At 37.9% G+C, this 18738-nt stretch overlaps 1 protein-coding gene across 3 annotated transcripts in view; it reads right to left on the bottom strand.

Annotated features, from left to right (window-relative positions):
• The window catches only part of LOC139719054 (uncharacterized), a 36978-nt gene extending 32520 nt beyond the window's left edge, over positions 1 to 4458 (bottom strand). For 2 of the 3 annotated variants that reach the window (XM_071630496.1, XM_071630498.1), the window contains exons 1-6: positions 4342 to 4458; positions 3620 to 3691; positions 2915 to 2986; positions 1466 to 1537; positions 842 to 913; positions 68 to 133 (exon numbers count right to left, since the gene is read on the bottom strand). In XM_071630496.1, the coding sequence (XP_071486597.1) occupies positions 68 to 133; positions 842 to 913; positions 1466 to 1537; positions 2915 to 2986; positions 3620 to 3624 (287 nt within the window). In that variant the 5' untranslated portion in view covers positions 3625 to 3691; positions 4342 to 4458. Of the gene's footprint in view, positions 1 to 52; positions 134 to 841; positions 914 to 1465; positions 1538 to 2914; positions 2987 to 3619; positions 3692 to 4341 lie in introns of those variants that run through there. The other variant, XM_071630497.1, reaches the window with a different exon arrangement.
• Positions 4459 to 18738: the final 14280 nt, after the last annotated feature.

Raw genomic sequence — 18738 nt, 5'->3', positions numbered from 1 at the left:
TGTAATTATGTCTCAGATAGGTCTTACTTGACTCTCCAGCTACGAAGTTTACCCTGTTGTAACTTACAGCCTTGCGCTGCTTAGAAAGTTCACATTTTCCCGAAGATCTTTTCTTAAGCTGGCCTCATGATATCTGTCAAAAAAAAAAAAAACAGACAAACAAAACAGAAAACGTACATGAGAGAATTAAGTACATAATTTTATAGCAACTTATATTTCTGGAAAATTTCACATAATCATCCAACTTTGTCCAATGTTCGCGTTCTGTTTGTTTAAGTCAAAGTTTCAGCTACAGCAGTTTAGCAATGTATCACTAAAGAAGATTCTGAACGATAAAATAAAAAGCACACCTAAACAAAGGAGGTTGAGGAAAGATATAAATCATAAATACCCACAGAAGACCCATCTGTTAATCGACAGTCAGATTATCGACAGCTCCGCTAAATTGACCTCAATATCATTGAAACAATCCTTGTGTACGCGATTCGCTGCCTATGAGTACATCACTTCGAAATGTTTACGTTAGTATGCAATCTAGGAAATCATCATTTCTTATTGTATGTCTTCCCTGGAGAAGAAGCAAAAGAGTGCTGATATTAGAAAAAAAATAAAAGGAATTGTTTTGATTAACAAATGTTTGTCCTTGATATTGAGTGAGTGCGATGCTTACTGGAATAGTAGAGAGAGCAGCTTTATTGTTATACACTGCAAGTGAATAAACATGTGAAAATGATTTCGCACTTAAAATGGTGAATAAATAAAGACAATATCCTATCTAATGAGGAATTTGATGGTACGTTTAAGTCATCAAAGTACTGGCACATAGACAGAGCGAACTTACAGGTAGAAAAGTCTGTTCAGACGCAGAAAGGCTCCTCTCTCAATGTTCCTGAGGTCGATGTTCCAGATGTCTCTATTGATGACACGATTTGATTGTTTTAACAATTTCTTATTTTTGCCAATATCACTAAATATATAACATACATAATGGCTATCTTTTGCACTACACAACGTGGTTAATTTCAATAATAATGGCGGTAATCAAATCGACAACATACTATGCCCCTTTCTCTCTCTCTCCCTCTCTCTCTCTCTCGGACTCTCTTTCTCTCACTCACTCACTATACACGTAAAAACATTCGCTATGCACCTTGTATACACATAATATACTTTATTTCCTTCAATCTGATCACTCTCTTAAGGACTCGGCACGTCGAATCCCTAACAATTCAGTGTTATGGCAAAATACGCAATTTGCAAAAGGAAGCATTGCTCTCACAGCCGGAGTTACAGTTTATGATGTTAATGTCCACTTGGCAGCTACTTCCGTTTTATTAGTGGCAGTTACGAGGCGATGCAGAGACTCATCAAACCTACAACTCTTAAACTGCTTCTCATTTAATCAGCGTTTGCAGTATTCAATATGCAAATGGGAGCAAAGGTATAGATTATGACACATACTTACAAAAGCAGCACATTGCCCAAGTCATTGAAAGCACGTCCATTTATTTTGGCATTAAAGTTGTTTGAAAGGTTGCTGCAGATTGGAGAGGACAAAAATAATGTTTGTTAACATGTTCCTTCCACAATTTTTTTGAATGTCTTTAATGCCCCCAAACGAGATTCTTTTTTGCCCGGAACGGACAGATTGGTAATCCACCTAAGCGAAAGCAGTCAAGCGGTACATATATCCCCTTTCCACGGTCAACTACATGTGCCATCGAACAATGAAAATATCGATCGAGTGCAAGGTGTGAATAGAGCGTGCGCTGATGGGCTTACAGACTCTTTTGTTCTACACTAAACCAGGCACTTGAATGGGAAGACTTGGGTCAGCAAACACAGAAATCTACTGGAGATCAGCTTCGATCGATATGTACATGTTCATACGAGTTTTATAGCAAAGCAGAAGGAAACTAAATCAGCAAAAAGGGTAATAACGCTGTGATATACGCATTTTTCCAAAAGAAAGAGAACAATACTTTGTGGTGATAGAAAGAACTCTATTCTTTTTATCAAACCCATTTTTCTGGGCATTACAACACAAAGAAACATGGATTTTGGCCACAAAGGTAGGCGCTTTTATCTTCATCTTGGGAACCTGGTGTACCAGGTTCTCTCGCATACCAGTTGCTCCCACGGGAATATGGTATGTTCCCGTAAGGAACGGGTTAAAAGATTATCCTTTGTCTGAATACACAACACTTTAGTTCTGTTGCTGATTCCTTCTTTCTGACTCATGTGCCCATGGCCACGATGGTTTACATTCAAATGTACGTTGTACTACGCGTTTCACGTTCATGTGTTTATATTTGAAGAGTTTGTCCATAGTCCATATTTGTCAAAGGGAGATATTTGCGACTAAAGGTCAAGAAAAATAAAGAGAATAAAACAAAATGTTTTGCTTCTTTTGACCATAACTTCAAAAATGTACCTTTATATGTAGAGACCAATATATCATTTTAAAAGCTATTATGTTAACTTTATGACAGAGACCGTACTTCAAAATCTTCAAAAATTGACTTATCGGATTTTGCGAACAAACTCTTCATTTGCATTATTACACAAAGACACCGCATTGTCATTGTTCGCACATCATGACACGCACTTTTTTCAATCAATCCTACACTTCAGATGATTTGATACCAAGTTAAGGCAAACCAAGTAAACAGAAATATGTGTTTCGCGGTAAATTCACTGAAAAACATGCAATACATATGTTATCAAAATAATTATAGTATGGTTTGAGGCCACAATCCTAGAACTTGCGCCTCCCCCGCCCCCTACTTTTCCATTCATTTCTTAGTTATTTGAAATACACCCGACATACCTGATTGATGAGTTAGTAGGTCAAGTGTTTACCACATTAACTTTTGTGTAACATTGAATCGGAAAATGTGAGCACTTCACTTACAGGAATACCATGACATTTAGACCGGCAAACACTCCTTGGTTAATCTCCTCTATTCTGTTGTCCGCAAGATCTCTTCGAAAGAATATATCAAAAACGATTAGAGAACAGTTAATCAACAAACAAAAAGGACCGAATACGAAAGATATCGTTTCACATTGTTTCCGGTTTCGAAAAATGTGTGGTTTATGACCCACTAATATTGTATTGTATTGTATTGTATTGTATTGTATTGTATTGTATTGTGCAAAATGACGTCATAACACTCAGACATACCCGCTTTATACACACAAAATGCTGTAGGTATTGATTATTACTCTTGTTTGTTTGCCGGTAACAAAATGTGACATAAAGGTCTTCACCATAGACATTACAGTTCAAGTAAAGGATTTTCTCAAGTTAATGACGATGACATGATAAATTCTGCAAGATCTCCAATGACCTGGTGGGTAAACACGAACGTGAAGGAACCTTATTTCATTACAGATTTCATTGTATATTCGTAAAAAGTTTGTAAATGTGTTGAAGCAGATGTCTTCAACAATAGAAAATTCCTTTGTTTAAACAAAGATATTCTTGATATTGCCGTTTTTCAAAATGTAACGACAAACTACTTATACTTATAAGACTGTAGATAAAAGCAAATGCCAAGGGAAAAGGTTATCATGACATGGTGGATGTTAACCATGTCTTTAGTGTAATACATACATCATCAAGATGCTACTTGGTCCGTCAAATGCTCCGTCTTTGATCTCAGAAATGCTATTGTTTGAGAGAAAACTTTTTTTTTTTTTTACAGGAGAGACAAAGATAAATGATTACTGATATTTAGAAATTTTTCATCATCGGCGTAACAAAGGCATTATGAGATTGTCGTAATTTCAAAGTAAGAGATGATAGACTACTGCACACATTGAAAACAACATTATACATCAATATGTCATTGCAATGTAAACCTACAAGACATTATGCAATTGTTATGTTAACTCTTAAAGGGAGATATTAATGTCACAAAACCTAAATCGAACACATGGTGCGGATTGAAAAGGCGGGTTGCAAAATCCATCCAATAAAGGGGGAAAAGTAATTGCCGTGTTTAATATTACCAACAAGAGTGAGGAAAAGACTAATACTCAAGGACTAGAGATAATGATGAAAATGAGGCTTATACCGGGAATATTTCTCTTGTCGTCAGTTCTTATGCAATCGTTGAATCAATCTTATATGATCTATAATGATCAATACGTGTTAATCCATCTAGAGAAAAAAGAAGAGAAACCTTAAAGCTACTGCCTCCAAATCAAAGCATATCTATGTTATAAACCATAATTATGCACAGAATAACATGAAGTTCTTCTCAGAATATCACAACATTTTTTTTAACTATTGGTAATGTCGAGGCTCAGTCTATCAGTATCCGATATACGTACAGAACTACAAGGCTCTCCAGGTCACTGAATGCTTCTTTTTCAAGATGCGTAATGTGATTATTCCTGAGATCTCTAGGAAAGGAAGAAGAAGAAAAAAAGTGTTAGCTTGGCTTGTCTGTCTCAGATAAGATATGTATAATTATCTTTTAGTGATGGTGAATTCTGTAATCTCATTGGTCAATCAACCACTGAATATATCCCGTATTCCGTGATAAGGTCATATTGTGCGCATGCGCTAAATCCACCACTGAATATATTCCGTATTCCGTGATAATGACGTCATGATATTACACAGCTAGCTACGCTACTTATGCGCGCGTACTCAGTACGTGATTTATGGGATGGATGCATGTAATGCGCGCATAATCAGCTCGCGAGTTATACTGTATAGACGTACGTTACATTGTAAGTCAACATGGCAACACGGCGATTTAAACATCATTCGAAAGAAGAAATAAGCGAAAAGAAGGTTACTACAACTCCTAAAAACACAGCAAAGGCCAACGCAAAAGCAGCCCGGGCCCTCAGGGCGTACTTGGAAGAAAGTGATGAATATGACGACGTTAACTTTGAAAGTTTTCCGGCAGCAAAGCTTAACGAAGTGTTGGAAGGATTTTGGTTGGCCGCTCGTAAACAGAAGAATTCTGCTGACGTTGGAAATAGCTGTGCGTCGAGTAGGCCTAACGTTAAATCTAACGTTGCTGGTGGGGAGTTCTACAAAGCATCAACTCTTGAAAATCTTCGTCATGGTTTGAATCGCTATCTAAAGGCTCCGCCGAATGATAGCAGCTTTGATATCATCAAAGACAGGGAATTTAACGCCGCTAATGAGTCATTCAAAGCCGCGCTCCGTGAACTGAAAGATATGGGTAAAGGAGACGTTTCACATCACCCTGAAATAGCCGAGACTGATTTGCAGCAGCTCTACCGCAATTTCAGTTCCATGCAAGATCCAGTTGTGCTCCAGGAAAAAGTTCAGTTTGACATAAGATTTTATTTTTTTCGGCGAGGAGCTGAAAATATGCATGGAATGACCAAATCCACGTTCGTCATCAAGACTGATGTGAATACCGGAAAAAGATTTGTATGCAAAGCTATCGACGAATTGAACAAGAACCACAATGAGTTGGATAGAGAGAGCTACACAGCAGTGATGCCGGAGTTACCAGGTAATCCGCGGTGCCCAGTTACATCATTTGAAACCTACCTTCAGCACCTGAGTCCCGACTGTGACAGCCTGTGGCAGCGACCGAGGGACAAACTTCATGTGAAGAACAGTCAGATTTGGTACTATAACAAATGTCTTGGCATTGACACACTCCAGTCTTTCATGAAGAAGATTAGTCAGAAATATGAGTTGTCTCAAACATACACCAACCATTCTGTGCGTGTTACTGGTGCTACGATCCTATCGAGGAAAAAGTATGCTGCGTCACAGATTCAAGCTGTGACTGGACACAAGTCAGTCAGTTCCCTTGCTGTGTATCAACGCGTATCACACCGAGAAAAAATGGACATGGGAAGAAGTCTTACTGAGAATCTCCTGGATCAAGTACAGTCAAGCACGTCAGATCCAAGCGATAGTCGGTCTAGGCCTGGGCCTAGTTCGACAGTAACCCTAGGCGCCTCACGTTCACAGCCTAACGTTAGATCTACTAGCGTTACTACGACTCATAGTACGAGTAGTTGTAGTACGACACCGCCTCACACTAGCACAACTGTATCTGTTCCACAAGAACCTCGATCTCTTTCAAGCCAAAACCAAGACCAACTTATGCCCAATTTTGACTTGGGCCCATTTTTGACAGAATTAGACGAAGACTCGTTCTTTCAACAACAAACCCAAGAAATTCACGTGAGAGAGCATGGCAATCAAATATTAACAACGGCTCAGCATGTAACTAGCCTGAGATCACCACGACAGAGATCTGCAATGCCTTCATTCAGTGGTTGTACAATTCACAATCTGGTTGTGAATGTGTATCCACCACAAAAATAGTTAAAGATTGTTGCCAAACCTGTAATTGTACACACGTTTGAACAGTTTGAAAATCAACTTTTCGTGTTTTGGAATTTGGTTTTGGCATTTTAACGTTGACTTTGACGTCTTGAACTTGAACTCAGCGAAGTTCGAATATTTTGTCAGTGTTCACATTTTCAAGCGAGAAACGGGAGTTATGTACAACAAATGACTTAATTAGAGACTGCTGATGAGACATGTAGAGTCTATTCCTGATGAATGTAGGAGAAACTGGGGACAAGAAAAGTACAAGTGGTGAGTAAATACCGTTCATTCTCCATTCAATTATTTTTTTGTTGATATTTGTGCGCATGTGAATACATGTATTCCGCAAAACGAGAGAATTCATGTACAGCTCTATGGCACCCGTATTCCGTGACTGGGTGAACGTTACGCACAGCTGCAGCGCGCACCATAATCAGCGCGCTAGCTCATGCATTCGGGGCAGGCGACGATTTCAACTTCACTCGCTGAAAAAAAAAAAAAAAAATTAACGGGAACAGAAGTAAAATCGGGTTCCACGATTGCCTGTGTAACTTTACCAATGAGATTACACTAGAATCTACAGAATTACAGATCTAGGGCCTACGCTAAAAGATAAAATCGTTACCCCCTGCTTGTTCTTACGAAATACGGGAAATATCTACGGTCTGGTGCCATATTCCATTCGGCCTTCGGCCTCATGGAATATGGCACCAGACCGTAGATATTTGCCCTTATCTTTTAGTGATGGTGAATTCTGTAATCTCATTGGTCAATCAACCACTGAATATATCCCGTATTCCGTGATAAGGTCATATTGTGCGCATGCGCTAAATCCACCACTGAATATATTCCGTATTCCGTGATAATGACGTCATGATATTACACAGCTAGCTACGCTACATGCGCGTACTCAGTACGTGATTTATGGGATGGATGCATGTAATGCGCGCATAATCAGCTCGCGAGTTATACTGTATAGACGTACGTTACATTGTAAGTCAACATGGCAACACGGCGATTTAAACATCATTCGAAAGAAGAAATAAGCGAAAAGAAGGTTACTACAACTCCTAAAAACACAGCAAAGGCCAACGCAAAATCAGCCCGGGTCCTCAGGGCGTACTTGGAAGAAAGTGATGAATATGACGACGTTAACTTTGAAAGTTTTCCGGCAGCAAAGCTTAACAATGTGTTGGAAGGATTTTGGTTGGCCGCTCGTAAACAGAAGAATTCTGCTGACGTTGGAAATAGCTGTGCGTCGAGTAGGCCTAACGTTAAATCTAACGTTGCTGGTGGGGAGTTCTACAAAGCATCAACTCTTGAAAATCTTCGTCATGGTTTGAATCGCTATCTAAAGGCTCCGCCGAATGATAGCAGCTTTGATATCATCAAAGACAGGGAATTTAACGCCGCTAATGAGTCATTCAAAGCCGCGCTCCGTGAATTGAAAGATATGGGTAAAGGAGACGTTTCACATCACCCTGAAATAGCCGAGACTGATTTGCAGCAGCTCTACCGCAATTTCAGTTCCATGCAAGATCCAGTTGTGCTCCAGGAAAAAGTTCAGTTTGACATAAGATTTTATTTTTTTCGGCGAGGAGCTGAAAATATGCATGGAATGACCAAATCCACGTTCGTCATCAAGACTGATGTGAATACCGGAAAAAGATTTGTATGCAAAGCTATCGACGAATTGAACAAGAACCACAATGAGTTGGATAGAGAGAGCTACACAGCAGTGATGCCGGAGTTACCAGGTAATCCGCGGTGCCCAGTTACATCATTTGAAACCTACCTTCAGCACCTGAGTCCTGACTGTGACAGCCTGTGGCAGCGACCGAGGGACAAACTTCATGTGAAGAACAGTCAGATTTGGTACTATAACAAATGTCTTGGCATTGACACACTCCAGTCTTTCATGAAGAAGATTAGTCAGAAATATGAGTTGTCTCAAACATACACCAACCATTCTGTGCGTGTTACTGGTGCTACGATCCTATCGAGGAAAAAGTATGCTGCGTCACAGATTCAAGCAGTGACTGGACACAAGTCAGTCAGTTCCCTTGCTGTGTATCAACGCGTATCACACCGAGAAAAAATGGACATAGGAAGAAGTCTTACTGAGAATCTCCTGGATCAAGTCCAGTCAAGCACGTCAGATCCAAGCGATAGTCGGTCTAGGCCTGGGCCTAGTTCGACAGTAACCCTAGGCGCCTCACGTTCACAGCCTAACGTTAGATCTACTAGCGTTACTACGACTCATAGTACGAGTAGTTGTAGTACGACACCGCCTCACACTAGCACAACTGTATCTGTTCCACAAGAACCTCGATCTCTTTCAAGCCAAAACCAAGACCAACTTATGCCCAATTTTGACTTGGGCCCATTTTTGACAGAATTAGACGAAGACTCGTTCTTTCAACAACAAACCCAAGAAATTCACGTGAGAGAGCATGGCAATCAAATATTAACAACGGCTCAGCATGTAACTAGCCTGAGATCACCACGACAGAGATCTGCAATGCCTTCATTCAGTGGTTGTACAATTCACAATCTGGTTGTGAATGTGTATCCACCACAAAAATAGTTAAAGATTGTTGCCAAACCTGTAATTGTACACACGTTTGAACAGTTTGAAAATCAACTTTTCGTGTTTTGGAATTTGGTTTTGGCATTTTAACGTTGACTTTGACGTCTTGAACTTGAACTCAGCGAAGTTCGAATATTTTGTCAGTGTTCACATTTTCAAGCGAGAAACGGGAGTTATGTACAACAAATGACTTAATTAGAGACTGCTGATGAGACATGTAGAGTCTATTCCTGATGAATGTAGGAGAAACTGGGGACAAGAAAAGTACAAGTGGTGAGTAAATACCGTTCATTCTCCATTCAATTATTTTTTTGTTGATATTTGTGCGCATGTGAATACATGTATTCCGCAAAACGAGAGAATTCATGTACAGCTCTATGGCACCCGTATTCCGTGACTGGGTGAACGTTACGCACAGCTGCAGCGCGCACCATAATCAGCGCGCTAGCTCATGCATTCGGGGCAGGCGACGATTTCAACTTCACTCGCTGAAAAAAAAAAAAAAAATTAACGGGAACAGAAGTAAAATCGGGTTCCACGATTGCCTGTGTAACTTTACCAATGAGATTACACTAGAATCTACAGAATTACAGATCTAGGGCCTACGCTAAAAGATAAAATCGTTACCCCCTGCTTGTTCTTACGAAATACGGGAAATATCTACGGTCTGGTGCCATATTCCATTCGGCCTTCGGCCTCATGGAATATGGCACCAGACCGTAGATATTTGCCCTTATCTTTTAGTGATGGTGAATTCTGTAATCTCATTGGTCAATCAACCACTGAATATATCCCGTATTCCGTGATAAGGTCATATTGTGCGCATGCGCTAAATCCACCACTGAATATATTCCGTATTCCGTGATAATGACGTCATGATATTACACAGCTAGCTACGCTACATGCGCGTACTCAGTACGTGATTTATGGGATGGATGCATGTAATGCGCGCATAATCAGCTCGCGAGTTATACTGTATAGACGTACGTTACATTGTAAGTCAACATGGCAACACGGCGATTTAAACATCATTCGAAAGAAGAAATAAGCGAAAAGAAGGTTACTACAACTCCTAAAAACACAGCAAAGGCCAACGCAAAATCAGCCCGGGTCCTCAGGGCGTACTTGGAAGAAAGTGATGAATATGACGACGTTAACTTTGAAAGTTTTCCGGCAGCAAAGCTTAACAATGTGTTGGAAGGATTTTGGTTGGCCGCTCGTAAACAGAAGAATTCTGCTGACGTTGGAAATAGCTGTGCGTCGAGTAGGCCTAACGTTAAATCTAACGTTGCTGGTGGGGAGTTCTACAAAGCATCAACTCTTGAAAATCTTCGTCATGGTTTGAATCGCTATCTAAAGGCTCCGCCGAATGATAGCAGCTTTGATATCATCAAAGACAGGGAATTTAACGCCGCTAATGAGTCATTCAAAGCCGCGCTCCGTGAATTGAAAGATATGGGTAAAGGAGACGTTTCACATCACCCTGAAATAGCCGAGACTGATTTGCAGCAGCTCTACCGCAATTTCAGTTCCATGCAAGATCCAGTTGTGCTCCAGGAAAAAGTTCAGTTTGACATAAGATTTTATTTTTTTCGGCGAGGAGCTGAAAATATGCATGGAATGACCAAATCCACGTTCGTCATCAAGACTGATGTGAATACCGGAAAAAGATTTGTATGCAAAGCTATCGACGAATTGAACAAGAACCACAATGAGTTGGATAGAGAGAGCTACACAGCAGTGATGCCGGAGTTACCAGGTAATCCGCGGTGCCCAGTTACATCATTTGAAACCTACCTTCAGCACCTGAGTCCTGACTGTGACAGCCTGTGGCAGCGACCGAGGGACAAACTTCATGTGAAGAACAGTCAGATTTGGTACTATAACAAATGTCTTGGCATTGACACACTCCAGTCTTTCATGAAGAAGATTAGTCAGAAATATGAGTTGTCTCAAACATACACCAACCATTCTGTGCGTGTTACTGGTGCTACGATCCTATCGAGGAAAAAGTATGCTGCGTCACAGATTCAAGCAGTGACTGGACACAAGTCAGTCAGTTCCCTTGCTGTGTATCAACGCGTATCACACCGAGAAAAAATGGACATAGGAAGAAGTCTTAGTGAGAATCTCCTGGATCAAGTCCAGTCAAGCACGTCAGATCCAAGCGATAGTCGGTCTAGGCCTGGGCCTAGTTCGACAGTAACCCTAGGCGCCTCACGTTCACAGCCTAACGTTAGATCTACTAGCGTTACTACGACTCATAGTACGAGTAGTTGTAGTACGACACCGCCTCACACTAGCACAACTGTATCTGTTCCACAAGAACCTCGATCTCTATCAAGCCAAAACCAAGACCAACTTATGCCCAATTTTGACTTGGGCCCATTTTTGACAGAATTAGACGAAGACTCGTTCTTTCAACAACAAACCCAAGAAATTCACGTGAGAGAGCATGGCAATCAAATATTAACAACGGCTCAGCATGTAACTAGCCTGAGATCACCACGACAGAGATCTGCAATGCCTTCATTCAGTGGTTGTACAATTCACAATCTGGTTGTGAATGTGTATCCACCACAAAAATAGTTAAAGATTGTTGCCAAACCTGTAATTGTACACACGTTTGAACAGTTTGAAAATCAACTTTTCGTGTTTTGGAATTTGGTTTTGGCATTTTAACGTTGACTTTGACGTCTTGAACTTGAACTCAGTCAGCGAAGTTCGAATATTTTGTCAGTGTTCACATTTTCAAGCGAGAAACGGGAGTTATGTACAACAAATGACTTAATTAGAGATTGCTGATGAGACATGTAGAGTATATTCCTGATGAATGTAGGAGAAACTGGGGACAAGAAAAGTACAAGTGGTGAGTAAATACCGTTCATTCTCCATTCAATTATTTGTTTGTTGATATTTGTGCGCATGTGAATACATGTATTCCGCAAAACGAGAGAATTCATGTACAGCTCTATGGCACCCGTATTCCGTGACTGGGTGAACGTTACGCACAGCTGCAGCGCGCACCATAATCAGCGCGCTAGCTCATGCATTCGGGGCAGGCGACGATTTCAACTTCACTCGCTGAAAAAAAAAAAAAATTAACGGGAACAGAAGTAAAATCGGGTTCCACGATTGCCTGTGTAACTTTACCAATGAGATTACACTAGAATCTACAGAATTACAGATCTAGGGCCTACGCTAAAAGATAAAATCGTTACCCCCTGCTTGTTCTTACGAAATACGGGAAATATCTACGGTCTGGTGCCATATTCCATTCGGCCTTCGGCCTCATGGAATATGGCACCAGACCGTAGATATTTGCCCGTATTTCGTGAACAAGCAGGGGGTAACTAATAGTATTTCGTGAACAAGCAGGGGGTAACTAATATTATCCAGTTGTGGAGGTTGTACCTATATCTGTGTGTGCGACTTTTTGTTCGTTTTGTGATGCACTGTCACATATGTTGAAAGTAATGAAGTGTGATTGCAATAATGATGTATTTGATGTTTGTTTATGTAATATAGATTTTGATATGTTTGTTGTTTGTTTGTTTGGTTTATTTCTGCATTTTCTTTCTCCAAATACAATTGCAAATGAAAACAAAATGATACAGATACATACAAATCAATACAAAAAAAAAAATCATTTGCGTAACAACATTCAGTCTGAAGTGGCATAATTATGAATCAAAATAACATATTAAGGCTTACTGTATCTAATAACAAAGGAGAAATCAATACAGGGGACCGTCATCATAAGCAGAGCTTGACGTGGATGAGGCCCTATCTGAATATGTGATACCAATGTAATACAACACCAATTATGTATGTACTCATAAAACTCTTAATCTTAATACACAAAACACATTTTGCTACAGAAAAAAAAAACAGAAAAGAAAAATAGTGACTTGGCGCTTTAGAACAAGAAAAAAAAACAGCACGCAGCACCATTGACTGCTGCATGGTATAGTAGACAATAAAAGTGTAGGTGTGTGCGAGTGACAGTGCGTCGTGTGTGCAGGTGACAGTGCAAGAGAGAATAAAGGCTGTAGCATGCCTATTTTGGGGGTAAGGTATACGCTTTAATGAATGTATGCAATATCATTATCAAAGAAAGGAAAGGAACGGGAGGGAATGAAAAAAAAAACCACTTTGCATGGATCAGGGCTTACTGAGAATTCAGAAAAAAAGAAGAAAAAGTACATTGATCAAAAACTACTAACTGGAGACATATTTCAATAATAAATACTTTTTTAAATGAGCTTTAAAGGAAAACAGTGAAGTACACTGCTTTAATTGATCAGGTAGGTTATTCCAGACATCGGGGCCGTAATGTCTAATTGATTTCTGAGCTAAAACAGTTTTGGGGTTTACAAGGTGAAAATCTGTCGAACGGCGAGTTGGATATGTGTGTATATTCGAATTTAAGTGAAAAATATTATGAAATAAAGAGGGAAGTTGATTTGTTGCATACTTGTACATAAATATACCTGTTTGTAAAATGTGGATGTCCTGAAGCTTCAAAGTATGCAAACGATGAAATAAAGGATCTGTATGAGATAAATATGTGGAATTAGTAATAATACGAATAGCACGCTTTTGGAGTAAATACAATGAATTCAGTTTAGTAATACTACAATTTCCCCATACAATATTTGAATACAATATATGAGGCAAAATTAAAGAATTGTATAAAATAATTAGGGATCGCTCTGATAAAAGATCTTTCAACTTCCAGAGTACACCAATATTTCTTGATAGGGTCCTTTGTAAACAGGATATATGTTCGTTCCATGTTAAATGAGAATCGATTGTAATGCCTAAAAATCTAATAACCTGTTTCTCGCAAAGAGAAAACCCATCAATTGATATGTTGACATTAAGATCCTGTGAGTAGGGTTTTCTAAAATAAACAAAATTTGTCTTATTAACATTCAAAGATAACTTGTTTGATTTAAACCAATTCAATATATTCAATAATTCAGTGTTCAAACGATTAACAAGTGTCCCTATATCATAATCTGATGTAATAATGGATGTATCATCAGCAAAAAGTATAAAATTCAAAGATGGAGAAGAACCTATAATATCATTTATATAAATGTTAAACAACAGAGGCCCTAAAATGGAGCCTTGAGGTACCCCACATTTAATATCAAGTTTGTGTGATTCATAAGACTGAAAACTAACATACTGTTGACGGTTTTGCAAATAATTTATAAACCAGAGCAGAGCGTGACCTCGTATACCATACGTATTAAGTTTATGTATCAATACTTCATGGTCGATGGTGTCGAATGCTTTCGACAAATCCATGTATATACCTATAACATGCTTTTTATCAGCAAAAGCTTCAATCATTTTATCATACATGTGAGCGATTGCATAGTCAGTAGAATATCCACTTCTAAATCCAAATTGATTGGGTATCAATAAATTATTGGTTTGTAAAAACTGATATAACCTTTTATACACAATTTTTTCAAGAACTTTGGATATACTTGGTAATAATGAAATTGGTCTATAATTACTCATTAATTTAAAGTCATCTTTTTTATGAATGGGAATAACTTTTGCAAGTTTGAATGAGTTCGGAAAAATGCCTGTTGAAAGAGACATATTAAGTACGTGAGTTAGAGGGCTTGCAATGTAAAAGATTATTTGTTTCAATAAATGAACACTAAGACCATCATGCCCACTCGATTTAGTTGTTTTCAGATTCTGAACAATATTGATTATTTCATGGTCATTGGTAGGCGTGAGAAATAATGAATTTTCACAAGGATTGGGTAAATAATCAGTAAAATGTGTATTACATGAATTCATATTAGATGCTAAACTAGGACCAATATTTATAAAATAATCATTAAATGAATTGGCAATTGTGGTAAAATCAGTAATTTCCTCATTGTCAATGATGATAGAGTTGGTAGTTTCTTTTACCGTCTTTCCCATAAGAGCATTGACAGTTTTCCACAATGAAAAAAGATTATCCTTATTTTTTTCTATATTAGTTGAATAATATAATTTTCGGGACAATCTTATTACTGATGTTAATTGATTTCTATATTTCCGGTATTTCATAAATGAGTTATTTCTTTGATTCTTTATTGCTTGCTTATATAACTTATTACGGGTTGATATAGACCGCATAATACCTTTGGTAATCCAGGGTTGTCTATTTTTTTTTTCTTTAAAGGTTTCCGTTTAACCAAAGGAATATTTCTCTGATAATAATACAATAATCTGCTGATAAATTTTTCATAAGCAGTATCAGCATTGCTTTCATCAAATACATCGTCCCATTCTTCCTGCGCTAAATCAAATATCAAAGAATTTATATTACTTTCTGTTTCCTTATAATACATTTGAGATTTTTTATTTTCAAAATATTGTTTTATTTTCAAAGAACTATTGTTGATGGTAAAAACAGGTAAATGATCGGATATATCATAATAAAATATACCATTTGTAAATTCTGTGTTTATTACATTTGAAAATATATTATCAATAAGAGTTTTTGATGTACTAGAAATTCTTGTTGGGTTGTTGATATGTGGTTGAAATGAGAAAGTTGCTAATAAACTTAGCAACTGCATTGTATGATTATCAGAATTATTTAAAAGATCAATATTAAAATCTCCCATTATAAAAGTGTCTTTCTTTTCCTGAGAAATAATACTCAGAATTTGATCAAAACTTTCTAAAAAACAATCAATGTTATTTCTTGGGGACCTGTATATATTACCTATTATTATATTTTTTGCTTTACTGTTCACAATTTCAACAAAAATATCTTCCGTACCCTCGATATGTAAGTCATGCCTGACTTTTATATCAATGTTATTTCTAATGTAGAAAGCAACCCCACCTCCCTTGCCTAAGTAACGATCAGAACGATACATTCGATAATGCTCTAAATTAAACATTGGTGGTGAATTTGTATTAAGCCAAGTTTCTGATATGCCAATTATACTAAATTGAAAATTTTGTAAAGAGGAAAGAAATGATTCTATGGAATCAAAATTCTTATTTAAACTTCTGGCATTGATGTGAAGAAGACTAAACAAATCCAAAAATGATTGAAATTTATTTTGTTTTATGAGTGCATTAAACTCGGCAGTTGTGTAATAAGTACTTTCGGAGTCATTCAAACTTTGATCATCAAAGATCATACCATGAGGGATCATTGTCGGTGTGGGGGTATGAGTAGAAATTGAAGGGTTGTGGGAAGAGGTTTGAGTGCAAGTGCAGGTGTCTGTGTGTGCATGTGCGCTGAGCGTGCGTGCGTGTGCATTCATCTTGAGTGTATGTGATAAAGAGTGAAGCGTCTAAATTATTTACTTGAAACTAGAGTCACCGTATACAGAACTAGAAAAATATACAATGTCTGGAATATGCGGGAAGAATTAATGGGTAAAAGAAAAACCTACAACAGTATTTGGCAGTCTGCCAGGGGTACCAAAATGGGTAATTATATACAGCAAATATTATCTAAATAATCACTTTTTATATATTTACGAGAAAAAAAAAAAAAACCAAAGTGATTGCGAAGAGAATCCCGATACATACGAGTCTCATTGAACCCAGAGTGATTGAGCAAGAAGATGACAGGAGCAGTGACATTGGTGTATTGACCAAAATTTTAAAAAAAAAATCCAGCTGGTATAACAATCTCAGCTCTGGAGAGGTACAAAAAAAAATGGAATTTAGCAGTAAATAGCCTTGTGTGAAGTACTGAAATTATTGTGAGCTATTACGAAACCAAAGGAGCTAACAGTATACAACTTAATACGGTTAATGAACTTAGAGAAACTTGGTGGGCTTAAAGTCATTGGACAAGGGTCGTCGTACTGGACTAAAATTCCCGTGCATATTTTTTATTATCTTTCAAAAAAAAAAATCAAATTTATGGCAGTTAAACCAAATCGGTGTTTGCAGCACCAGGGATAAAATAAACGCACTGACATATTCATGCAGAAACATGCTGTCTTTAAACACTGTGAAAGTGCTAGTTGTTTCATTACCCTCTTTTAATAGAGGGTCACACACACAAAAAAAGAAATTGGAACAGAACCTGGCTGCACATACAGATGTATATTCGTATATAATGTGGAATGACGATCGAGTTGTCGCCTCAGGATTGGAATATTGCTATGTGGCATTGAACAACGTACTGAGTTGAATTCTCCAGGAAAACCCGGAAGACCAAGAGTCATTAACCGTAGGCTGGAAAATAATATAACACCTGACATGTTCGCATTACTTTGTGGTTCAACATTTGGCTAAATGGATGTTTGTGAATAGGTCTACCAGGATGGAATAGAATAGTAAGACACTCTCGTTCAAATGTCTTGACAATCTGAGCCTGGATAAACTTAATTGTAATGGAATTATAATGATTGATACGAAATAGGGACAGCCACAATGGGCAGTGCATACTGTGAAAATCCGAGTTGTCTCAATACTTTGTCATTTAGAGGGGCTCACGAGAACAATGAAACCATGCCGCATGCACTGGCGGGCGGTTTTGTGCAAAATGGGAATGACAAACGAGTTCTTGTCTGATGAATTGAAATAATAGCAGTATAGATGACTTAGTTAGTTGAATGCAAAACCTGGTCGAGCCAGTCATTGACCGTGGGCCAATAATAGAAGTACACACAGTATCTTGTCGGTCAGTTAAAAAAAAAAATCTCTCAGATTAAATTCAGTTTATCTAAATAGATGTTTACCAAATACCATAGATGGAACAGAACACTGAACATTCTAACTGATGCATACTGTATCCAAGTCTTAAACATCTTGTCTTCACACGTTGTAAAGGCACTAGTTGTTTCATTACACTCTCTTTAGAGGGACACATAAAAGAAGTGGAATGGAACCTGGCTACACATAACATCGTATATAATGTGGAATGACGATCGAGTTGTCGCCTTAGGATCGGAATGTTGCTAGTTGGCATTAAACAACGTACTGAGTTGAATTCTCCTGGAAAACGTGGAGGACCGAGAGTCATTAACCGCGGGCCAGAAAAAAGATAATATAACACCTGACATGTTCACATTACTTTGTGGTTCAACATTTAGCTAAATGGATGTTTGTAAATACCAAGATGGAATAGAACACTAAGACACTCTCTTGACAATCTGAGCCTGCATGGATGAACTTAATTGTAATGGAATTATAATGATTGATACGAAATATGATATAATATAGTAAAATGAAAACGCAACCTTTTGATGAAATATATCATTATGTTAGGTTTTTGTTGTTAAATAATTCCATTTTTTTTTTCAACATCTTGCTTTGGTAGGTAAATTTAATGTTTTATAATTGCTGTGCAATAACGTCTCCTCCTTTATTACAACCCTGCATAATGCATTTTTGTTGCTGTTGTTGTTGATTAGATTAAGTTTTTATAAATATTCATAATCCAGAGTTTTAAAGAAAAGGTATTGTATTGAGTGTTTTTTTTTCTCTGTTGTTTTATTGTACGCATGTATTTGTTGATTTAGATTAATAATTGTATGATTTTATGTATAATTTCTCAATTATGTTTATTGTAAACGTATTATTTGTGAATCACTGGGATCTTCATCTACTAGTATGTAGGCCTACATCTATACTCTGTAAACTGAATGTTCTTCAACCTCTGGGCTGCCAATTTCGGGAACAATAAACCTCATCAATGCAATTCAATATGAAGGCATGCTAACAACGGACAAAGACATCATATGTGACCGTGCACCTCAAAACGAACATAAAGTCGCACACACTGATCTTGCGTGAGGACTGA

The sequence above is a fragment of the Diadema antillarum genome, unplaced genomic scaffold, assembly GCF_040938485.1.
Source record: "Diadema antillarum isolate AM-2024a unplaced genomic scaffold, OU_Dant_1.0 scf00000103, whole genome shotgun sequence".
Taxonomy (NCBI): Eukaryota; Metazoa; Echinodermata; class Echinoidea; order Diadematoida; family Diadematidae; genus Diadema; species Diadema antillarum.
This window is presented reverse-complemented; position numbering and strand designations above follow the sequence as displayed.